General features: G+C 41.4%; 1 protein-coding gene across 6 annotated transcripts in view; it reads right to left on the reverse strand.

The window, feature by feature from the left end:
• cep192 (centrosomal protein 192) overlaps window positions 1-26,000 on the reverse strand; it is a 193,615-nt gene that overhangs the window by 119,419 nt on the left and 48,196 nt on the right. For 5 of the 6 annotated variants that reach the window (XM_043687705.2, XM_043687703.2, XM_043687704.2 and 2 more), the window contains exons 10-16: window positions 23,627-23,916; window positions 23,351-23,461; window positions 14,476-14,881; window positions 12,850-12,999; window positions 12,684-12,748; window positions 9,605-9,820; window positions 9,287-9,410 (exon numbers count right to left, since the gene is read on the reverse strand). In XM_043687705.2, the coding sequence (XP_043543640.2) occupies window positions 9,287-9,410; window positions 9,605-9,820; window positions 12,684-12,748; window positions 12,850-12,999; window positions 14,476-14,881; window positions 23,351-23,461; window positions 23,627-23,916 (1,362 nt within the window). The remainder of the gene's footprint in view (window positions 1-9,286; window positions 9,411-9,604; window positions 9,821-12,683; window positions 12,749-12,849; window positions 13,000-14,475; window positions 14,882-23,350; window positions 23,462-23,626; window positions 23,917-26,000) is intronic. The other variant, XM_043687706.2, reaches the window with a different exon arrangement.

A 26,000-nucleotide genomic window follows, 5' to 3' on the forward strand; every position in this document is an offset into this window, starting at 1 on the left:
AAAAAGATTTCCCTCACCTCATGAGCCCAGCGGACGTTGTCAGTGGACAAGTCAGATTTCAGAATGAAACCAACTTGGTAGATCATACTTCACTTTTTGGTTTTTAACAAGGTAGTCTCACTGACAAGCACACAATGCTGCAGAGTTTGTTTTAACAGTGAAACAGAATAAATCAAATTATTTGCATTAATATGCTTGAAGACTTCAAATCATGGTAAAAACCCAATGCCAAAAGTATCCTATTCCAGTATCGAACACCAGAGAGAACATCCTTCACTATCCCACATGGGGTTTGACTTAACGGTGGCTTCAATTCTTAGTAGTGACAACCTCAGTTATAAAGAATCAAGGAACAGGCAGACTCATTCAGGGAACTCCTTCACGGTTTGAAGTAAACACTTCTGGTCTGGAGTATCACTAAACTTAGACACCAAAGTAACCTATTTTTAAACAGTTTTAAAACTGTCGCCTGCCTCTCTCAGAAACAACTACTTGACAGATCTATCTTCAGTTACAACCCAGCAGTACTGACAAAACTAAAAACGAACAGGTTAGTTTTTCCAAGCCATGGGTGTTTCTCAGTTAGAGAAAACAGATATGCTACCAAGTTCAAAATGTTGAATAAACAAGTAACAATCAAGTAATTATGAATTGAATTTACCCTAAACAAGAATTTTTTGGCTATATAGACCATTGGTCAGACTGATATACAATTTTGGTCTCTAAAGGAAAGCCTGAAACATAATTCAAGCACCTCAGAGGAGGTTCACTTGACTGATACCAGTGTTGAAGGAGTTAAGCTTACAAGGAAAGATCGGTCAGGACGGGTCTGAATCCACTGGAATTTAGGTGATGTCACTGAAACATATAGTGTCATGGAGTCCTACAGCAGAGTCAGATCCTTTGGCCGAAACTAGTCCATGCTGACCAAAGTGTCCATCAACGCTCATCCCATTTCCCTGCACTTGGTCCATATCCTTCTAATTCTTTAGAATCCATGTATTTGCCCAAATGTCTTTTAAATGTTGTTCATGTACCTGTCTCAACCACTTCCACAAGCGACTCATTCCAGGTGTATCACTCTCTGCATAAGCAAGTTGCCCCTCAGGCTCTCCCGTATTTTTTTTCCCCTCTAACCTTAAACTGATGCTGTCTAGTCCACAATTCCCATCCCTGGGAGAAAAAAAAACAGTGCATTCACCCTATCCATTCCTCTCATGATCTTAAATATTCCTAAAGATAACCACCTCAGTCTCCTACACTCCAAAGAAAGAAGAGAGCTTGTCCAACCTCTCCATGTAACTCAGTCTGTTGAGTTCTAGTAACACCTTGGAAATTTCTTTTGCACTCTTTCCATCTTAAAAACATTCTTCTTGTAGAAAGGTGGTCAAAACTGAACACATTACTTCAAGTGTGGCCTCAACAACATCCTATACAACTGCAACATAACTTCCCAACCTCTATACTCAATACCCTGACCAATAAAGGCCAGTGTGCCAACAGCCACCTTCATTGCGCTGGCTAGCAGAAACTCCACTTTCAGAGAACAGTGCACCTGAACTCCAAGGTCCCTCTGTTCCACTACACTCAAGGTCCTACCATTCACCATGAATTCTTGAGGGAAATCGGGATGATGCATTCTGAAAGGATGCTTCCTTTTGAGGGAGACCAGAACAGTTTTGGAGCATTCAGAATGGAGACAAATCAGATTAGCCATATAAAAGCAAAAGACTGCAGATGCTGGAGATTTAAAATAAAGTGTGGGAGAAACTCAACACTTCGGGCAACATCTGTGGGACAACAGAATGGAGGTAATAATTCAAGTCCAGTAACTCTCCTTTGAAGTTCCAAAGACCAATGAAACGGTAAATCTGTTTGTCTATCCACAAAGTCTGCTGGACCTGCCAGTGTTCTAACACGGTTTTCAAATTAGATCAGCCATGATCTCACTGAACAGCAGAGACAACTCTCAGGGTGGTGGGTGGGGAAAGCAGAATGGTCAATCGTGCTCCTAATTCTGGTGTTTGGAAATTTTAATTCTGCAGGCACCCTAATCATTCAGGAATGATCAACTTTCAGGCAACTTAATGGAGGTCTCTAAAGTCGAGCTATTAACCAAAACAACAATCAAATACATAAGAAATGGGAGCAGAAGGAGGCCATTTGGCCCCCGAAACCAACCCAGATATTCAGCAAAATTCTGGCTAATTGCTCCTAGACTTCAACTCCTGGTGTCCACGCAAATGGAGAGGTCTAACCAAAATTGATACAGCTGCAACACAACTTTCACTTTGTATTTTAGCCTGCCCACCCCTTCAGATAAAGGCTTACACAAAAACATAAATCTGTGAACCACTGAATTGGCACACTTCCAGTGCCACAAAGAACAACTTTGTATAACTTTGCCAATTTTCTGTACATATTTATATATACAAGCGAGAGACACCACAGAGTCCCATCCTGATGCATTTTAAATGATGTAATCATACCTCCACTACTTCCTCTGGCAGCTCATTCCATATATGCACTACCATCTGTACCAAAAGGTTGTCTCTTCCTTGACCCCTTTAAAACCTTTTCCCTCTCACCTTAAACCTGTGCCCCTAGTATTTGACTCTCCAAACCCACCTGTGCCCCTAGTATTTGACTCTCCAAACCCCAAAGAAAAGACTATCTATTTACCCAAACTATCTATGCCCCTCATGACTTTTTAAGCCTCTATATAAAAGGTCACCCCCCCAGCCTTCCATGCTCCAGGGAGGATAGCCCCAGCCTATTAACCTCTCACTATATTTCAAACCCCCCCCCCAACCCTGGCAACATCCTTGTAAATCTCTTCTGAACCCTTTCAAGTTTCACAACATCCTTCCTATAGCAGGGAGACCAGAATTGATTGTAGTATTCCCAAAGCGACTCAACCAATGCCCTGTAGAGCTGCAATAGGAAATCCCAACTCCTGTACTTAATATACTGACCAATAAAGACAAGCATATCAAATGCTTTCTTGACTACCTTATTGACCTGCAACTCCCACTTTCAAGGAACTACTGGAAATCGGAAACAAAAAAGTTTGTGAAAACTCAGCATGTCTGGCAGCATCTATGGAGAGAATGCAGAGTTAATGTTTCATATCCAGTGACACTTGTTCAGGACTGATTGCAGCCAAGAAAAGGTTTGCATCTATGCTGAAGAGTCGGACGGTGGGGAGGGAGAGAATGGAAGTATAAGCAATGGATGGAAATGAAGCCCAAAGAAGTCTCACGCAAGAGTGAAAACAGCAGTTGGACAAACGAATGCACGGTCAGCCTGGGGAGTCAATAGCTGCTGACTGGAACCATTAGTCACTGACAATGGGGTGGCTATGATAGCAACCTGTGTGATGACAAGATCTGGTGTTGGATGGGCTGGGATAAGGACACAGGAGAAGATACTTAGGCCTGAAAATTGTCGAATTTAATACCAAGTCCCCGAAGGCTTCAGAGTCGCCAACTGGAAAATGAGACGTTGTTCTTCCAGCTTGAACAAAGCTTCACTTTAGCACTGCAGCAAGCCCAAGAGAGATGGTGGCCAAGGAACATTGTGGTGCATTGAAATGATAGGCAACAGGAAGTTCAGGGTTATTTTTATGGACAAAAAAACTTGGATCTTCTGCAAAGCAGTTACCTTGTCTGCATTTTGTCTCCAATGTTAAAGGGGTGAATACAGTAGGCCAGACTGAGTGACTTGCAAGTAAAATCACTGCTTGAACTGGTAGGTTTGTCTGGGGCCTTTGCTACTGAAGAGGGAGGAAATAAACGGACAGATGTTACACCTTGTATGATTGCATGGAAAAGGTGCCATAGGAATGTGAAAAGGTATTGGGAATGAAGAGGAGTGCAGCAGGCCCAAAACAGACCATTACCTGTGGAAAGCTGACAAGGGAGGGAAAGATGTCTGATGGTAGCATCCCACTGGAGGTGGCAGAAATGACAGCTAATGATCCTTTGGAGGTGGCTACTGGTGGAGCAGTGAGTGAATACCAAGGGGACCCTACTACCGGTGTGGGAAGGAAAAGTGGGGGTGAATATGTTTGTCCCATTTACCACAATGGAGAACCCTGTTGACTATAGTGCTGGGAAATCCTTGATCGAGGAAGAAGGTGAGCATATCGGAGATTCCCTTGTGAACAGATGTGATGGAGACAGAAAAGCTGAGAGAACAGAACAGAGTGCTTAAAGGAAGAAGGGTATGAGGATGCTTGGTCAAAGTAACTGTGGGGATCAGTAGGTTTATAGTGGATATTGGTGGCCAGCCTATCCCCTGAATTGGAAACAGACGTTGAGGAAGACAAGGGAAGTCAATGTTGGACCAGATCAAGGAGTGACCAGAATAAGATCAGCCATGATCATGTTAAATGGCAGACTGGGCTGAATTGACTACTTCCTCTCCCACTTCCTATGTTCTTGAGAGGGCAGAGTGGAAATTGGAAGCGCAATAGACAAAAACTTTGCCAGTTTTGGATGAGAGAAGGAAGCAGCACCAATGTGCTTATCAGTGTGCTAGTGGAAAAAAAATGTTGTGGTAGGGCCAAAGCAGGACTGGAACAAGGAATTTTCCAATTACCCAATAAAGAGACAGGCATAATTAGGGTCCATTCAGGTACCCATACCCATTCTGCTCCTTTCTTTCAGGTCAAAGGAGTTAATAGAGATGTTGTTCAAAGTGAGGACGAGCTCAGCTAAGCAAAAGAGGGTAATAGTAGAGGGTGATGATTCAGGACTTTCTCTAGGAAGAAACAGAGAGCACTGAGGCCATCTGATAGGGAATGAACACGCACAATGGACATTGTACGTCTATGGTGAAGAGGTGGTGGTTAGAGTCTGCTGCTGTGATTACCAGCGTTTGTTTTCAGAAGAAATGCAGATCTACGTGGGAAGAGAGAAAAAGTTGAGTCAAGGAAGAAAAATTAGTTCTGTGGGACAGGAGTAGGCAGAAACAAACTATATCCTATTTGTGGATTTTTGGGAAGGAAGTTGAGATGGCCACTGGAGGATTTAGGTACTATGACCTTGGAGGTAGACATCACCAGATGAAAAGGAGATTATCAGATACAATTGCCTGGTATTTGATGGTGGGGTCATGTTCTGGACAAGATAGGAGGTGGTTCCAGACAGCTGATGCTTTGCCTGTGCAACATAGAGGTCAGTATGCCAGACAATACCACCTTTGCTAGCATGCTTGATTGCAAAGTTAGGATGGGATCTGAGCTGAGTGCAGTCAGTTCAGAGGGAGATAGATTGGAATGGGTAAGGTAGGGGCATTGGTAGTTAGGCAGAGAAATTACAGATAATCAATGTCACAAACAACCTAAGTAGGTTTTGCTGAAACTAGGCAGATCGTAGTTCGAATACTGTGAATCATGATTGAACCTCTTATCTAAAGGAAAGGTATACAGGCATTGGTGGCAATCTAGAGAAGGCTCGTTATGCTGATACCAGTATTGGTGGGACCATCTTGAGGAAAGACTGAATAGTTTGGGGCTTGAAAAGAATGAGAGATGAGCTTATTTGAACATACAAGATTCTTAGGGGACTTCTGTTTGTCATTTATGTAAGGGATTTGGATGAGAATATAAAAAGCATCGCTTGCAAGTTTGCAGACTACACCAAAATTGGTGGCATAGTAGACAGTGAAGAAGGTTTTTTAAGCTTACAAAGATATCTTCATCAAATAGGTCAATGGGCTGAAAAATGGCAGACAGAATCAGTCTGGATAAATGCAAAGTATTGTTTGTTGTACCAAAATGCAAAAGTAAAGTTTACATAATTAATGGTAGGGCCTTGAGTGGTGCTTTTGAACAGAGGGGCCTAGTGGTGCAGGTACATAATTCTTTGAGGTTTGAATCACATATGGACAGGCTGTTTAAAAAATGTATTTAGCATGCTTGACTCTATTGCTCAGTTCTTGGAGTATAGGAAGTTGGGAAGTCATGTTGAGGTTGTACAGGACATTGGTGAAGCCTCTTCTGGAATACTGTGCCCAGTTATATGAAGGATATTATTAAGCTTGAGGGTTCAGAATAGATTTACTGGGATGTTGCTGGGTATAGAAGGTTTGAGTTATAAAGAAAGGCTGGGACCTTGTTCACTGAAGCGTAGGAGGTTGAGAGCAATCTGAAAGAAGTCCATAAAATAAGGAGGGGTGTAAACATGGAGTTAATGGAAGTTGTCTTTTCCCTTGGATGGGGGAGCTTCAAGACTAGGGGGCACATTTTTAAAAGGTGAGGGGAGAGAGATTAAGATGCAAGAGACAAATTTCTTGTACACAGAGGATGGTTAATATGTAGAATAAACTTCATGAGGAATTGATGGATGTGGGTACAACTATGACATTTAAAAGACATTTGGTTAAGTGCAAGAATAGGAAAGGTTTGGAGGGATATGGGCCAGGAGCAGGCAGATGGGACTGGTTTAGTTTGGGATTATATTTGACATGGACGAAGGGTCTGTTTTTGTGCTATATAACGCTTTGACAGGGTTGATGAGGAAAGTTTGTTTTGCCTTCTGGGAGAATCTGTGACCAGATCTCAGAATAAGGGGTCACACATTTAAGACAAGGAATCTGAAATTCTTAACCACATAAGTGTATTGACACTGGAATATGAAGTGTATTCAAGTCTGAGACAGAGTTTCAAATCAGTAAAGGGAATCAAAGGTTTATTGGGGGGAGGGGGAGGGGGTGGGGGAAGAGAGATAAAAGTCAGGAAAACAGGTCAAGGATTATGAAACCATTGCTGATCTCATCGAATGGCAGAGTAGACTTAATGGGCTGAATGGCCCACTTCTGCCCCTATATTAAAGGTTTTATCACTGTGACGATGCTGTCACTTGAAGAAAGGTATTTTGTCCTGGGTTTTTTGTAGGGAGGGTGTAAAGGCAGGAGGTTCTGAAGAGTCTAGGAAGCTGGGTTTTTCTTGAAAATAAACAAACAGTTCAACAATGGAAGGGGTGTGGCCAGTTCAGGTTTCAAAATTTTGTTTTAAGCTGAACAGTCACAAGATATGCAAGTACCAGAAGAGTTGCAAACCTCTAAGAGGATTCCTAACTTGCTCTAAAATCTCTCGTTTTGTTTCCTCCTGGATTGGAACCCTGCCTGGAAGAATCAGTGTCTGAATTTTCCTTTTTGACAAGGGTGCGTTTATGGGATGTTTCTATATTGGAACAGTTAATTAGTTAAGTTACAACATCAAGTATTCGGTTAAGTTTTCCAATATATAAGTATTTCTAAATTCTACTTTTTTTTGTTCATGTTTTAACTGAAGAGTTAAATTAAATGGTGTTTTGCTTAAAGCGGAGTGGTTTGACCAGTTGAATCACACCTGGAACACCCACTTTACATGTACCTTTAAGAAAAAGTTAGAGTCTCTGCTCCCTTCTCAAAATATTTTGAGGGAGGTCTGGCCTGGTCCATAACATCTAACAACTATACATTAGCAACCAAATGTCTGTGTATGTTACAGATATCACCATCATAGAATTGATATGGCACAGGACGCCACTAATCAGCCCATCATGCTTGCACAGACTCTTCAAATGAGCATCATTACCTACTGCCTTCCTTCCTGTATCCATGCATAATACTTCTGTCCAAATAATCTTCCAATGACCAATAATGCCACAATGGATCCTGCCCTCAACACATTTCCAGACAGTATATTCCATACCTTAACTACCCGCTGTCTTAACATGTTTTTCTTGCATTCTTACTACTCTGGCATATCACTAAGTGTGTACCCTCATTGTTGCTCCTTTTACAACTGAGAAAAACATCTCCTTATCTATTCCACTTGCCATTTTACAAACCTTCTTTAAATCTCCTCTCAGCCTTCTCTCCCACAGGAAAAGTAATTCCTGCACTCCAATGCATTTACGACCTTACTAAAGAGGTGGCACCCACAACTGTACACAATACTCTCACAGCTGACTGCCTTACACAGTTCAATATCATCTCCTTGCTCCTGTATACAGAGGAACCTCGATTATCCGAATATCGGATTATCCGAAGGGAATCTCAAGGTTCTGATAGAAACATTACGTCGTAGAGCTATTTCAACCCTGATCGCGTCTTTTGTTTACAGATACAATGATTAAAAATGAACTCAGCTCACCGAAATACTGCAGAGATCAGTCCTGGACAGTCCAGGCACAATTTCCAAATGACTGACCTCCTACCCCCCCCCTCTCTCTCTCCCCCCCCCCCACCCCCCGATATTTTCCCTGGACTTTTACACAGGGGTGAACCCTAAGCCCTCCCCACCCCCCCTTCCCCAGGTAATCTCTCCAACATTGCCCTGTCCAGGGCAAAGGTGGAATCTGTCAAAAAAGTTGTCTGTCTGACTGTGCGCACACATGTGCCATTTGGAGACTTACCCCACAAGGCAGCAGCAGTCTTACTGTTGGTGTACAGTCTGGCTGCCAAAGCATTTTGGGTGGGGGGGGGGGGGGAGAGAATAGGGGTACGGGGGCAAATGGGGTTGGGGGCAGTATTGGTGGCGGTCTGAGGTTTGGTTGGGGGGGGGGGGGGGTTAAAAGAGACAGGATCTCATACGCAGTGTGCTTTTGCCTAGTCTCCTGAACGGGGAGCAGACTTCATAGAAAACTGAGCCCCAGAGTAAATCAATTAACAGAATAATCAATTATCCAAATGAAATAGTGCCGGCCCATCTCGTTCAGATAATCAAGGTTCCTCGTAATGTGCCCCTATCAATAAAGCTCCCCATTTTCCATGTGATTTATTTTGTTCCAAATAACTTCTTTAAGCTTCCATACCACTGAAGTTCAACTGACCGATCTGTAATTTTAGGAATAAACCATAATTTTTGCAATTCTTCAGTCTTATGTCACCTCCCCTGGTTCCAGGGAAGAGTGAAAGATTAAAATAATGACCAAATTATTCCACTGTTCCCATTTCCATTCTGCGAAAAAAATCCATATCCAATTACTCTCAGTCTGCTGCTCTTTGCCTATAATCCTAGGAAGGTTTCCTTTTGAAATATGCTTCCAATTCCTTTTTGAAGGAAGTTTTCAATCTTGTTCAACATCTCGAGCAGTACATTCCAGATTATAAAAGCAAAACATATCCTGATCTTCCTGGTTGGGGGGTTTGTTAACTCAAGGACAAAATTTAATATAATTGCAAAACAAAGTCTCTTTCATCAAATTTGCAAAACACTTATTTTGGTCACATTCACATTTATTAAGGAATAGTTAATTTTGATGCAAATAAACAAGTTTAGGTTTTAGTTTACCTGAATGAAGTGCATTGTCATTGCAAAGCTCAGAGGTTTCACTGTGGTCTTTCGAAACATCAGCTTCAAATAAAACAACAGGTGCTCTGCGTTCTGGTGATGTTATGGAATATCCAAATGAAGGCTAACAGATTTAGGAATAGTCTGTATTAATACCAATGTAAAATTTTACAGAAAAGTGAAATTTATTGTACACTAATTTTTAAATCCTCACTTTGGAGGATCTGAGTTACTCAAAAGATTCAGATTCTCAACTAATGCACTGGTTTAAAAAAGTGTTTAAGAAATTAAATATATCTTCTTCAATCTTCAACTAACCCGTTTTATGCCACTGTTTTGTTCTCCAAGACATCCAAGAGCCTCTGATCTTTCACTGAAGAATTCTCCCAGAGTGAGACGGAGATAACTCTGACTGCCTTGCATAAAATCAGATCCTGCCTGTGATGCTCTCAACATCAAGTAGCTATTAGCTGGCAGCTGCCAGGAATCATTTCCAAGCGATCCATCCATAAGGGTGGCATCCATTTTATCGTCCTATATAAAATAAGTGCTGGCATTTCTATTTGATAACTTTGAGCGATGAGTAGAATGTCAAATGTAAATGTAAATTTAAAATTGAGGCAGCAACTATTAATTAAAAAAGCAAAACATTTAGCAAGTCACTTATTTCACAATGCAGTTTCATTGATATTTCTATTTGCTGGTAGACTACAAGTCATTATAGTTGAAATTATTGTTCCAAGAATTGAGATGGTGATGCTGAATAAAAACAGACTTTTAAAAACACCGTAAATAACTCAATCTGGAAAGATATTTATAGATCCACATTCTATGGGCATTTAAACGGGCATTGGATAGGCATATGGAGGATAGTGGGCTGGTGTAGGTTAGGTGGGCTTGGATCGGCGCAATATCGAGGGCCAAAGGGCCTGTACTGCGCTGTAGTTTTCTATGTTCTATTCAATGCAGTTAGCAAAAGTACACCACGTTATCTAAACTGCATAATTTTTCCACTCACACTTTATGAAAATCAATTTGCTTAACAGCAAACAATGCACTTGGCTACTTCAAGTTATTTCAAAATTCATCTTCAGGAGCTTAGTTTAACCCATTTGTATGTGACAAGTACTTAATGCATCTGGGATGGTCAGAAGGCTAACTTAAAAATCGGTAACATTCTGATTTTTCCCAGCATTAGCAATAGAAACGAACTGGTGATGAAGACAGCTCAACGTCACCTCTTCACTAGAGGGGTGGTGGACCTCAGGTTAAATTCTGTCGTCAGTCGGTCGGGCAGTCGGTCAGTCATCGCTCTTTTTTTGAAAGCAGCGTATGGTCCTGTGGGACTACAATGACATCCACTGCGCTAAAAATCAAAAAGTGTGTATTACTTGTGAATGACCTGAATGATAAATCATTAACAAAAAAACGTGGTATGGCCTGGTTTTTACTAACTCGTCTCACAACATAGTCATTACCTCAGGCATGATTCTTATCTTGTTTGGCTCAAAAGTTTTAACAAAGTCAAGGCAAACTAAAGGCAAGAACAATCTTCTTTTCATTGTTTAGTTATTACAGTAGCAAAAGACTTCAAAATTCATTATAACTGATTCACAAATTAAGACATACCAATGAGGGCAGGTAAATGGAGAATTATAAATGTGACATTTCTGTCTAACATTTGGTTGTTAGTGACTTCAAATCCATTATTGTATATAAAGGGGCTTTAAACAGTAGTCTTTAAAAAACAAAACTATGCTTCAATTTGATTCAAAAACTTGTAATTATCCATTTGACACTAGTCAGTCAATTATTTTGGAGAAAAGTCCCTTTGGTCAAAAACAAAAAAAGGTGATTCAGAAAAAAATAAATTTACAAATTATGGGTAATAGGCATTCGGCTCCCGAAACCAGCTCACCACTTAATAAGAAAACGGCTAAGTGGATGATGCTGTCATACTTTGCTGTCTATCCCAATTGCCTTGAACTCTCTCAAGATCTGCATGTTTTTGAAACCAAGTTATGGGGCAATGACCTAACCTCCAGCACATAAATATGCACTATCCAATGAAGTTTTGTCAATTTAACAGTTACTTATATTCTCCACTTGACTCCTATTTTTCCAGATTATTCTTATTCCCAATCACTGTTTTCAATCATTTTCAATGGGTCCCTACAAAATCCTAACTTTTCCTGACACCTCCAAACCTTCTGAAATTATCCTTCACCCACCTCTAATAAGCCTACTAATTTTGGAGGTAAAAGCAGCATTTTTTTTTATCCAACCCACAACATCTGGCAATTTTTGGAATAATGTCAAGGTGACAAGACAAGACATCCACATACAAAAAAAATCACTCGTTTTGTTGCTTAAAAGAAAAAAGGATGAGATTACTGATGACCTGCTCATGCAGTCATTCTTGAAATTTGAATGAGGAAAGTACAATTGAGTGCCAACAGGATTGGCAGTATCATAACATGATACATGATTTCATTAAATGTGAACTACTATTGTATGGACTTGCTGAAAATTGCATTGAGTAGTGCCGATGTATTGTATGTTTGACAATTAAACAGTAAAACTAGTGAATTAATAAAGTTGCCTATTGTGCCAAATGGCCCAGAGAATAAAGTCTTGTTCATTGCTAGATATGTAAATGAGCTAATAAAGTGTTTCAAAAAAAAAAATCAGTTATCAACTAGATTCTGTGCTTCGAATTCTCAGATGGGCAACATGGTGGTTCAGTGGTTAGCATCCGGCCTCACAGAGACAGGGACCCAGGTTCGATTCCAGCCTCCGTCTGTGTGGAGTTTGCACATTCTCCCAGTGTCTGCATGGGTTTCCTCCAGGTGCTCCAATTTCCTCCCACAATCCAAAGATGTGCAGGTTAGGTTAGGTGAATTGGCCAAGCTAAATTGCCGATTATGTTCAGGAACGTGTCAGTTTGGTGCACTAGTCAGGGCTCAATGTAGAGTAATAGGGTTGGGGAACTGGTCTGGGTGAGTTACTCTTCAGAGGGTCAGTGTGGATTTGTTGAGCCAAAGGACCTGTTCCCACACTGTAGGGATTCAATGAATGCAGAAACATCATGAATCCTCTAATCACTGCAGTCTAAAACTGTCTTGTGTTCAAGTCTGAGACAATTGGTGCAAATAATATTTTTGCAATGTTAAACAAAATAGATTTAACTATGAAAACTAAAAGTGAAATTCAATTTTACTTCACAAATTTTAAAATTTTATGTACAAGAAATAAATGCAGTATCTTATGTTCTACAACAAATTTCAAGCTTTTTTTTGGAATGAACACCTTCAAAAACAAAATACAGTCACTTTCATATCAAGATCTCTTTTCATTAAAAAAGTACACTAGGACAGACAACAAAATTTTCTCAGACCTTAATGAACTTATTTTCTTCCTCAAACTCCTCTTGATCTTCTTCAATCAATGCAATAGCTTTGTCTGCAAAGTTTCATGTAAAAACCATTAAAAACAATGAAATTTTCTTCAGTCAAGCAAACTTCAAACTATTTCTTTAAAATATTGAGTAACTAAAATCTTACTGCCAGTTATGAAAGTTTCTTCTTGAATACTATCGACTAAATCAGTTGGTAGGCTGAAGTGATCCTGTTCTTTATCCAGTGAATAATAATAAGCCAGATCGGTCACCCAGTTCCCTTCTTCATTTTGATAAACCACACTTTGTCTCTGCCCTGCAAAAATGGAAAAAAAAAATATACACTCAACAGGAGTCTTCATTCCAGTTTTCTTCCCATCTTCTTTCTTGAAGGTACCATGCAAATATTTATATTTACTGGACACATTTGACATTTGCAATTTATAGAAAAGAGATTTTTGATACTCAGTGTCAGGAGCTGAAGTCAAGAATGTAATATATACTTGTTAATCCAACATATTTTAAGTAAAACTGGAGTCCTGAGAAAAGCTCCAAAAACAAAAACAAAAAAAGAGATTGCAGGAATGACCTCAAGTCTGGGCTGTCAACTTAATCCACAGGTCAAATGGAAAAAGCAAGGAGGAGCAAAAAAAAAAAGCATTGTGCACCTACTTGATTTAATTATTGTCACATGTACCAAGACGGAATGAAAAGTATTGCTTTTGCATACTAACCAGACAAATCAGACCTTGACCCAAGTACATCAGGGTAATGGAACAGAATGCAGAATATATAGCGTTTCAGCTACAGAAAGATTAATTCTCTCTATTTAAATGACACACCTTCTCCCTGACCAAAGTTTGCAATTTCACATTTCCTACATTACATACCATTGCCAGATTCTTGCTACTGAAATCACTTTCCTCCTTATTTTTATCAGCAAATTTAGCACTCTTGCCTTTATTCCCTTCATTCAAGTCATTTATAGAAATTGGAAAACATTGTAGATCCAGAACTGATCCCTGGGGTATACGACCAGAAAAGGACATATTCATCCCAGGTTTCCTGTTTGCTGGACAATTTTCTATCCATGGCAATGTTACCCATTACACGCCAAGCTTAAACTTTCCACTACTATCCTTGCTGCACACCTCATTAAATACCATCTAAATCTAAGCACAGAACACCCACCAGCACTTTGTAATCATCATCACTGTTATCTTCTCAAAGTCTTCCAATAAACTAGTTTCATGTGAATTCCCTTTCACACAACCATGTTGCCGCTACCAAACTGAACTTGTAAATGCTCTTTTATAGCACCTCCAATAAATAGTTTCAACATCTGGATGTAGATTTGCTCAGAGCTGGAAGGTTCGTCACCATACTCGGTAACATGATCTGTTCTTTTTCTCATAGGAAATGACATCACCAACCCAAAGATACCAAAACATATAAATAGAAAGCAGGAATCATCAGCAGTGCTTCATCCAGAGGCTCACTGAAGATGTTACCTAGTATGGTGATGAAACATCTTTCAGCTCAGCGAGCAAACTTACATGCAGAACCTCAACCTGAGCTACAAATCTTCAAAACTCACTAGTTTCAACGTCTTTTTACTAAACCAACCAATAGTGATATTAAACTAACTGGCCTGTCGCTTCTTGCCTTCAGTCTCCTTCCTTAGCCAGACGTTACCTTTTAGATTAGAAAATCAGCTGCAGAACAACTGTAGACTGAGCTATCACACAATACATGACTAAGTACTCCTGAATTCGCAACTTTACAGAGGTACCTTTCTCATTATCCCATTGAGAACACCCAGTGCTCCAATCAGCTTTCTGCTGCTTATGAAAAGGAGAGCTTTTTGAAGAGTCACGCCACATCTCACTTGCACTTCCAACTGGATACACAGGTGATAAGTAGGCAGCAGCAAGAGGTGGACCCAAATCAGCACTGAATGACTCATCAGCATCACCACTTCCTCGAGCTGCTGTGTGGCCCATTATGTCACCACAAGGTCCATCTCGCAAATCCGTAATGCCATTTCCAGAAGGTGTGCAGGCAATGTGTGAAAGCCGGAAGGGTGTGCCTTCGACAGTAGAAAGTAACTGGTCATCTGTGGTGACATTACCACTCACAGCACGAAAATACACAGAATCCAGCTTCATTTCATTACGTACAGTGGTATTCACAGCTTCCTGTGGAACCAAAACAGAAAATTAGACCACCTACGGCTCAATATCTCAGATTTTTAAAAAGGAAACCATTATAATGGCAGTTATCTTTTAGCCAAATAAAATTAGTTACATATGAAACATTTCTCTAAATTAAAAGCAATCTAATATTTCCATAACATCTGCATCAATGCTTATCATTCAGTACAGGATAAGCATTGACGTAGATGCTTATCATTCAGTACATCAATTATACTAAATTGAGGGTTTCCTGCGAGCAATTTAACAGAACTGAGCAGCAGTAATTTTAACCCATTGCACTTGTGCTTCTCCTAGTTTAGTTCAATCTACCCAGACTTTGTGGTCAGTGCCACTTTTCCAAGTATCCTTGGTGAAATTATGTCAGACTTAGTTCCAAGGCTTTCAAATTTTGCAGCATACTAATTCATTACTGATCTTAAAAGGGAATGTGCTTTAAGTAGTTGAGGTCATGGCACAACATAAAGACTAACTTAGAGATATGTAAACATATGGTATTGGGCCTCAAGAAAGAGACTTTGTGGAGTGCCTCAGAGATGGATTCTTAGAACAGCTGGTGCTGGAGCCGACCAGGGAGAAGGCAATTCTGGATCTGGTATTGTGTAACGAACCAGAATTGGTCAGAGACCTCGAAATGAAGGAGCCATTGGGAAGTAGTGACCATAATACAATAAGCTTCAATCTGCAATTTGAGAGGGAGAGGGTACAGTCGGAAGTGACAGCACTTCTGTTGAATAAAGGGAACTATGGAGCTATGAGGGAGGAGCTGGCCAAAGTTCAATGGTGCAATACCTTAGCAGGGATGACAGAGGAGGAACAATGGCGGATATTTCTGTGTATAATGCAGAAGTTGCAGGATCAGTTCATTCCTAAAAGGAAGAAAGATCCCAGGAGGAGGCATGGGCGGCCGTGGCTGACGAGGGAAGTAAAGAAACATATAAAGTCAAAAGTATAACATAGCTAAGATAAGTGGGAAAACTGAGGACTGGGAAGCTTTTAAAGAGCAACAGAGGATTACTAAGAAGGAAATACGCAGAGGAAAAATGAGGTACAAAGGTAAACTGGCAAGAATATTAAGGAGGATAGTAAAAGCTTTTTTAGGTATGTGCAAGGCAAAAAAATGGTTAGGACAAAAATTGGGCCCTTGAAGACAGAAACAGGGGAATATATTACTAGGAACAAAGAAATGGCAGAGGAATTAAATGGGTACTTCAGATCTGTGTTCACTTGGGAAGACACAAGCAATCTCCCTGAGGTAACAGTGGCTGAAGGACCTGAACTTAAGGGAATTTATATTTGCCAGGATTTGGTGTTGGAGAAGCTGTTAGGTCTGAAGGTTGATAAGTCTCCGGGGCCTGATGGTCTGCATCCCAAGGTACTAAAGGAGGTGGCTCAGGAAATCGTGGATGCGTTGGTGATTACTTTCCAGAGTTCAATAGATTCGGGGTCGGTTCCTGAGGATTGGAGGGTGGCTAATGTTATACCACTTTTTAAAGAATGTTGGGCCAGAGAAAGCAGGAAATTATAGACCAGTTAGTCTGACCTCAGTGGTGGGAAAGATGCTGGAGTCTATTATAAAGGATGAAATTACTGCACATCTGGATAGTAGTAACAGGATAGGACAGAGTCAGCATGGATTTATGAAGGGGAAATCATGCTTGACTAATCTTTGTGAATTTTGAGCATGTAACGATGAAGTTGGACGAGGGAAATCCATTAGATGTGGTGTACCTGGACTTTCAGAAAGCTTTTGATAAAAGTCCCACACAGGAGGTTAGTGAGTAAAATTAGGGTGCATGGTATTGGGGGCAAAGTACTAGATTGGATTGAAAATTGGTTGGCTAATAGGAAACAAAGGGTAGTGATAAACGGCTCCATTTCGGAATGGCAGGCAGTGACCAGTGGGGTACCGCAGCTTTTTACAATATATGTTAATGATATAGAAGATGGTATCAGCAATAACATTAGCAAATTTGCTGATGATACAAAGCTGGGTGGCAGAGTGAAATGTGATGAGGATGTTAGGAGATTACAGGGTGACCTGGACAAGTTAGGCGAGTGGGCAGATGCATGGCAGATGCAGTTTAATGTGGATAAATGTATGGTTATCCACTTTGGTAGCAAGAACAGGAAGGCAGATTACTACCTCAATGGAATCAATTTATGTAAAGGGGCAGTACAGAGAGATCTGGGTGTTCTTGTACACCAGTCAATGAAGGCAAGCATGCAAGTACAGCAGGTAGTGAAGAAGGCTAATAGCATGCTGGCCTTCATAACAAGAGGAATTGAGTATAGAAGCAAAGAGGTGCTTCTGCAGCTGTACAGGGCCCTGGTGAGACCACACCTGGAGTACTGTGTGCAGTTCTGGTCTCCAAATTTGAGAAAAGACATTCTGGCTATTGAGGGAGTGCAGCGTAGGTTCATGAGGTCAATTCCTGGAATGGCAGGATTACCTTACACTGAAAGACTGAAGCGACTGGGCTTGTATACCCTTGAGTTTCGAAGATTGAGAGGGGATCTGATTGAGACGTATAAGATTATGAAAGGATTGGACACTCTGGCAGTAGGAAACATATTTCCACTGATGGGTGAGTGCCGAACCAGAGGACACAGCTTAAAAATACGGGATAGACCATTTAGGACAGAGCTCAGGAGAAACTTCTTCACCCAGAGAGTGGTGGCTGTGTGGAATGCTCTGCCCCAGAGGGCAGTGAAGGCCCACTCTCTGGATTCATTTAAGAAAGAGTTGGATAGAGCTCTCAAAGATAGTGGAATCAAGCGTTATGGAGATAAAGCAGGAACAGGATACTGATTAGGAATGATCAGCCATGATTATACTGAATGGCGGTGCAGGCTCGAAGGGCTGAATGGCCTTCTCTTGCACCTATTGTCTAACATTGTTAGAACCCTCACTGAGCTTTCATCATTTTTGCTAAGGAGCTGTAAACAGAGAACTGAGAGCTGAAGATGACATTTGGACTGTCCGCAGCAGCTTGTGTTAAACGAAACAGAAAAATCAAGCTGTTGTGAAATCGTGTAATGATCACCAATTCTAAAAATCACCTGCTCAGGGGAATTTTAATCCTGTAAAATAAACAAAATCCATGTTTCAATTTAAAGCCAACTCATTACCACATGTATTTGCCTTGCCCCACCCATCACAAACACTTCCCCTCAATGCTAATACTATTCTCACCATACAAGAGACATCCGGACTGATTTCTCAAGCAACCTTCCCGATATTCATCTGCCCATTTTCCACAGCTCAAAGCAAGCTTCAGCTAAGTCCCTCTCAAACTTCAACCACTTCCTTTCTATCCCTCTTCCTCAGACAAGAGTCAGATACTATAGTGAAGGAAATTGACTAACGGTTGTGCAGAGTAATATTGTAGCAATAGTGATGTACACAAGTACAGTCAAACAACTTTAAGTACATGATCAAAAAATTCAAGCCCACATGACATTTGGAAGAGTTTCTGACATTTGGTTTGAGAAATGAACCAATGAATTTTATCATATGATCAATTAAGTGTTTTAGAACATAGAACATAGAACATAGAAGAATACAGCGCAGTACAGGCCCTTGGGCCCTCGATGTTGCGCCGATCCAAGCCCACCTAAACTACACTAACCCACTATCCTCCATGTACCTATCCAATGCCCTCTTAAATGCCCATAAAGAGGGAGAGTCCACCACTGTTACTGGCAGGGCATTCCATGAACTAACGACTCGCTGAGTGAAGAACCTACCCCTAACATCAGTCCTATATCTACCCCCCCTTAATTTAAAGCTATGCCCCCTTGTAATACCCGACTCAATACGCGGGAAAAGGTTCATACTGTCGACCCTATCTAACCCCCTAATCATCTTGTACACCTCAATCAAGTCACCCCTAAACCTTCTTTTCTCTAGTGAAAACAGCCCCAAGTGCCTCAGTCTTTCCTCATACGATTTTCCTTTCATACCAGGCAACATCCTGGTAAACCTCCTCTGCACCCGTTCCAATGCCTCCACATCCTTCCTATAGTATGGCGACCAAAACTGCACACAATATTCCAGATGCGGCCGTACCAGAGTCTTATACAACTGCATCATGACCTCAGGACTCCGGAACTCAATTCCTCTACCAATAAAAGCCAGTACGCCATATGCCTTCCTCACCGCACTATTTACCTGGGTGGCAACTTTCAGAGATCTGTGTACATGGACACCAAGATCCCTCTGCTCATCCACACTACCAAGTATCCGACCATTAGCCCAGTACCCCATCTTTTTGTTATTCTTCCCAAAGTGAATCACCTCGCACTTAGCTACATTGAATTCCATCTGCCACCTTTCTGCCCAGCTCTGCAGCTTCTCTATATCCTGCTGTAACCTGCCACATGCTTCCTCACTGTCAACAACTCCTCCGACTTTCGTGTCATCCGCAAACTTGCTCACCCAACCTTCTAACCCCTCTTCCAGGTCATTTATAAAAATGACAAACAGCAATGGTCCCAAAACAGATCCTTGCGGAACACCGCTAGTGACGGCACTCCATGAAGAAACTTTGCCATCAACTACTACCCTCTGTCTTCTTCCATCCAGCCAATTCCTAATCCAAACCTCCAACTCACCCTCAATGCCATATCTCCGTATTTTCTGCAGTAGCCTACCATGGGGAACCTTATCGAACGCCTTACTAAAATCCATATATACCACATCTACCGCTTTCCCCTCATCAACCTCCTTCGTCACCTTTTCAAAGAATTCAATAAGGTTTGTGAGGCACGACTTGCCCTTCACAAAACCATGCTGACTATCCTTGATCACATTATTCCTATCTAGATGTGCATAAATCCTATCCCTTACAATTCTCTCTAAGACTTTGCCCACAACAGAAGTGAGACTCACCGGCCTATAGTTACTAGGGCTATCCCTACTCCCCTTTTTGAACAAGGGAACCACATTTGCTATCCTCCAGTCTTCTGGGACTACTCCTGTAGACAAAGAGGACATAAAAATCAAGGCCAATGGCTCTGCAATCTCCTCCCTTGCTTCCCAGAGAATCCTAGGATAAATGCCATCAGGCCCAGGGGACTTATCTATTTTCACATTTTCCAGGATTTCCAACACCTCTTCTCTACATACCTCAAAGCCATCCATTCTACTTATTTGTGCCTCAGTATTCTCATCGACAACAATGCCCTGTTCCTGAGTGAATACTGAAGAAAAGTATTCATTCAGTGTCTCCCCAATCTCTTCCGCCTCCACACGCAACTTCCCACTACTATCCTTGACTGGACCTATTCCTACCCTAGTCATTCTTTTATTCCTAACATACCTATAGAAAGCCTTAGGGTTTTCCCTAATCCTATCTACTAAGGACCTTTCGTGTCCCCTCCTTGCTGCTTTTAGCTCTCTCTTCAGGTCCTTCCTGGCTACCCTATAACTCTCAATCGCCCCAATTGAACCTTCACGTCTCATCTTGAGATAGGCCGCCCTCTTCCATTTAACAAGGGATTCCAATTCCTTATTAAACCACGGCTCCCTCGCACGACCCTTTCCTACCTGCCTGACAGGTACATAATTATCAAGGACACTCAATAGTTGCCCCTTGAACAAGTTCCACATATCATTTACACTCTTGCCTTGGAGTCTACTTTTCCAAGCCACACATCCTAAGTCATGCCTCACCGCATCATAATTTCCCTTACCCCAGCTATAATTCTTGCCCTGTAGTACACACTTATCCCTCTCCATCACGAGTGTAAAAATCACCGAATTATGGTCACTATCCCCAAAGTGCTCACCTACCTCTAATTCTAACACCTGGCCTGGTTCGTTACCCAGAACCAAATCCAGTATGGCCTCACCTCTTGTTGGCCTGTCTACATATTGTGTCAGGAAACTCTCCTGCACACATTGAACAAACACTGACCCATCTAACGAACTTGAGCTATAGCTTTCCCAATCAATATCAGGAAAGTTAAAGTCCCCCATAACAACCACCCTATTACTGTCACTCATCTCCTGAATCACCTTCCCAATCCTTTCTTCAATGATTCTAGGACTATTAGGAGGCCTGTAAAAGACTCCCAACAGGGTGACCTCACCTTTCCTATTCCTAACCTCAGCCCAAACTACCTCAGATGGCAAGTCCTCATCCATCGTCCTTTCCACCGCTGTAATACTGTCTTTGACAAGCAATGCCACACCTCCCCCTCTTTTACCCCCACCTCTAAACCTACTAAAACATTTAAATCCCGGAACCTGCAACAGCCAATCCTGTCCCTGTTCTAGCCATGTCTCCGTAATAGCCACAACATCGAAGTCCCAGGTACCAACCCACGCTGCAAGTTCACCTACCTTATTTCGTATACTTCTTGCATTGAAGTATACACACTTCAAACAACTTCCCTGTTTACAGGCACCCTCCTTGGAAATTGATGCCATGTTCCTCACCTCCCTACATTCCAGGCCCTGCACCCTGAAGCTACAATCTGGGTTCCCATGCCCCTGCCGAGTTAGTTTAAACCCCCCCCAAGAGCACTAGCAAACCTCCCCCCAAGGATACTGGTTCCCCTCAGGTTCAGGTGTAGACCATCCTGTTTATAGAGGTCCCACCGTCCCCAGAAAGAACCCCAGTTATCCAAAAACTGGAACCCCTCCCTCCTGCACCATCCCTGAAGCCACGCATTTAATTGTTCTCTCTCCCTATTCCTCGAATCTCTATCACGTGGCACGGGTAACAAACCAGAGACAACAACTCTGTTTGTTCTAACTCCAAGCTTCCAACCTAGCTCCCTGAAAGCCTGTCTAACATCCTCAGCACTCCTCCTACCTATGTCGTTGGTGCCAATGTGGACCACGACTTCGGGTTGCTCCCCCTCCCCCTCCAGGACCCGGAAAACACGATCAGAGACATCACGTACCCTTGCACCTGGGAGGCAACATACCAAACGTGAGTCTCTCTCGTTCCCACAAAACCGCCTATCTGTGCCACGAACTATCGAGTCCCCAATTACTACTGCTCTGCTCTTCTTCACCCTTCCCTTCTGAGTAACGGGGACAGGCTCCGTGCCAGAGACCTGAGCCCCGTTACTTACCCCTGGTAAGTCATCCCCCCCACAAGTATCCAAAACGGTATACTTGTTCTTGAGGGGAATGGCCGCAGGGGGTCCCTGCACTGGCTGCTTCCTCCCAGTCCCCCTCACTGTAACCCATCTATCTGCCATCTTTGGAGTTACTACTTCCCTATAACTCTGATCTATGACCCCCTCTGCCTCCCGAATGATCCGAAGTTCATCCAACTCCAGCTCCAGTTCCCTAACACGGTCTTGGAGGAGCTGGAGATGGGTGCACTTCCTGCAAGTGTAATCGGCAGGAAGTTACTGCTTCTGGAATAAAACTGGTTACTTAATGAAAAATGAATTTTAAATGAGATTTGCTGATAGAATAAAGAATTGAAACAAAACTCTAGTCTTTTTTGTTATTTTTAAACTATACTAAAATGGAGACAGTGGCTTTTCACTGTAAAATACATAAGAAAATTCATTCAGAAATGATCAGATTATAACAATGGGAAGTCAGAACTTGGAAGATAATCTGGTAGAAGAAGAATAAAAACAAAAGGAAATTGTATTATAAACTTCAAACTGAACTTTAGATTAACAAGAAAGAACAAAACGGAGTGCTTTTCTTGGAATGCTAGAAGTTTTAGCAAAAAGTGCTCAAACTGAAAGCATGCGTACTAGAAAAAACCTTAATTTATGCAATAATGAAGCTGGACATCCATTGATTGTTCAGGAAGAATATGGAGTACAAGATATAGCTTTTGTTTTTGCAAGCGTCACTAAGCAGTGCAATTTCCTGTAAAAAGTGTGCAACTAATTCCACTATCATCCTAACTACAGAATAGACGAATATTTACAGCATACTAAGTATAAAGCTCCATAAGCACCTGCTTATTCCTCTGTCGCCAGCTGATTGAAAACAGAAGAAGCAGAAGCACCAAATAATAACAATCTTCAACTAGCCTGCAGTAACAATCCTATTCTTCCGTGCTCAAGGATTTCCTCAATCAGCTGAGCTAGGGGCTGCAGAAGGACTTCTGCTGTACAGCTTTTCATGTACTGCTTATATTAAAAATTCAACATCCCAAACTGACCTAATCAAGTTTTATTTTAGTTCTTTACATAACTCGTCTATGACAAGCAAAGAAAAGGCTTCGAGTCTCTCTTTTACTGCAAGAGACACCAGCAGCCCAGATACCCCACCCCCACAACTATTCCACTGTCTTGCATAAATTCTCTCTGGCTCAAGGTGTATCTAAAAGAGTGGCCATGAGTTATCACCCCCTACCCCTTGTTGTCAAATATTGATATTATTTCAGGTAGGTAGCAATTCCAAAATGAAAAAAAAGTGATTTAAAAATTTGAACCATCATTTTTTTTTAAAGGAAGTTCACTTACTAAAGTTTCCTGGTGATGAGTTGAACTTCTTCTAGAAGGTAAATTAAGAGGTATTCCAGGGACTGCAGTGATGACTTTTCCATTGCCTACAGGGTCCAACCGACCCTCTGTCTAAAAGACAAGATAACTCCAATATTCAAAGTAGCATGTAAATGAAAAGCATTCTGAAATTCTGGTAACATAATTAATGCAACTCAAATCCATAGATGCAGTATAAGAGTGCAAATAATTCAAAAGCAGATCAAAAACTAAGTTTGTCTTATTTTGCTTTCTTACCTCATTTTGATCAGCAAATTCCCTATCTCCTTGTGATGGTAGCACAGTGTGTGATTCATCTTGCCCAGCAACATTCCTGTCCATCATTCTGAGGCCTTGCAAATTTTCAACTGTTGCAGTATTAGACAGAACAGTCACTGTACCATCATGGCTACCTTCTTCACCAGCTACATTTCTATCCACCATTTTACATCCCCATCGATCACCATAGGTTGTAGAATTAGAAAGACTAGCTGATGCACCAATATTTCCATCTTCTTCATTGCCACTACTCCCATCCCCTCCACCACCTGAAACAGAGTTACATAGTTGTACTTAGTACAAAATTCATGATGCAAACAATGTGTACAAAGAAGATCTGCAACGGATCTGACTATTAAGCTATAATTGTCCAAGATTGCACTCATTACATGGCATTTGTATACATTTTAAAACAATTAAAGTGTATTTGAAAATTTGTCTGTTCATGTATCCATCACTATTTGTACATGGAAAGCACCATAATCAAAATCCAATCTGAGTAGCACTTTGATAGAGGGACAAAGTTTCAGCAAGTTTTCCTGCTGCAACTATGGATGCGAAAGAGCGCTGACATCTGTGACTGGTTCAGATTGAACCAACTACTCACCCTTCCCAACTATGATGGCATCAGAACCTTTCCTTTTGGAACATACAACAGCAAGTTACTTTGGAAGGACAGAGCATTTGTGGAGTCTGCTTCATCCCACTTTCTCCTCAAACCCTTTCATGCCTGGAGCCTTAAAAGAATATGTCTAACTCCACCTAGCCACTATCAAGTACTCGCCAATTTATTATAACCAGCACATACCTGGATTATCATCAGTTTCCTTTTTAATCTTCAGGACTCTAGAGTCTACATCAACTACATGACTCACTATCATAACAAAGAATTTGATCATATGACCACTCTTTCCCAAAGGGTCTTGCACAACTAGATTGCCAATTATTCCTTTCTCAACACAATATCCAGTCGAGGATGTCCGGTTCTCTAATTGATTCCTCAACTTAGAGATTCAGAAAATCATCCCAGACACTTTGGGAATTAATCCTCAAAAGAATATTGTTATCAATTTGAATTATTCAATTTGCAGGTTAACATTGCCCATAATAACAGCTGTACCCTTATTGCTACTGTTACAACTTTTCTGCTTAATGCTTCCTCCAACATTATTACTACAGAAGGAGTCATTAGAAGTGACTCCAATAAAGTGACACCAATAAAAAAAAGTTGGGACCAAATTTTCTCAGCCCTGTTTCAACCAATATGGAATGTGAACCTCTGAAGGACAGCATTTGAAAATGGAAGATTTAAAATTTATGACCTAAACCAACTTTCTGTAGGTGCCCAGCAAAACAAACTTAATCATTGGACTGGTACCTCAATACGTGGAGGCAAAGAATATGGCATGAACATTTAAGCACTATAAATCAGAATCAATTGGATTTTATTTGCCCAAGCTAAAACACAAAATCAGAGCCCAATTAACTAGAGTCAGAGTCATATAATGCGGAAACAGGCCATACGGCCTAACTCATCCATGCCAACCAAGTTTCCCAAACTGCATTAGCCACATTTCCCTGCGTTTGGTCCAAATGCCTTTATACCTTTCCTACATTTGGGTACAGCTTTGAATATTGAAGTACTTGTCTTTTAAATGTTACAACTGTACCTGAATGTAATACTTCCCTTGACAGTTCATTCCACAAACGAACTAACCGGTGTGCCAAAACACTGCCCCTCACATCCCTTTTAAATCTTTTCCCTCTCACCTTAACACTACTTTTGGAATCTCCTACCCTGGGTACAGACCTTCACTATTCACCTTATCTATGCCTCTCATGGATTTCTAAACCTCTATGAATATCACTCCTCAGCCTCTTTTGCTGTGGAGGAAAAAAATGTTAGTCTATCCAGCCTCTTCCTGTACGTGAAACCATCCAGTCTTGTTAACATTCGTATGAATATTTTCTGCAGCCTTTCCAATTAATAACATGTTGCCTTGAGCAGGGCTATCAAAACTGTATGCATCATGCCAAATGCAGCCTTATCAATGTCTGGTACAACTTTAACATAACACCCCAGCTCAATGCCGACTGATGGTAGTAAATGTGCCAGGCTAATTCAAGCGAAATAAAAATGGCGGCCAGCTGGCAGTGTCACTAGGCAAGTAATGCAGGGGGCTAGACTACTTGATTGTGTGTGTGGGGAAGGAAGGAAGGACAGAAGGAAGGACAGAAGGAAGGACAGAAGGAAGGACAGAAGGAAGGACAGAAGGAAGGACAGAAGGAAGGACAGAAGGAAGGACAGAAGGAAGGACAGAAGGAAGGACAGAAGGAAGGACGTGGAAGAAGG

This window comes from Chiloscyllium plagiosum, unplaced genomic scaffold (assembly GCF_037043375.1).
Source record: "Chiloscyllium plagiosum isolate Xiang-an unplaced genomic scaffold, Cpla_swu_hap1 HiC_scaffold_4, whole genome shotgun sequence".
NCBI lineage: Eukaryota > Metazoa > Chordata > Chondrichthyes > Orectolobiformes > Hemiscylliidae > Chiloscyllium > Chiloscyllium plagiosum.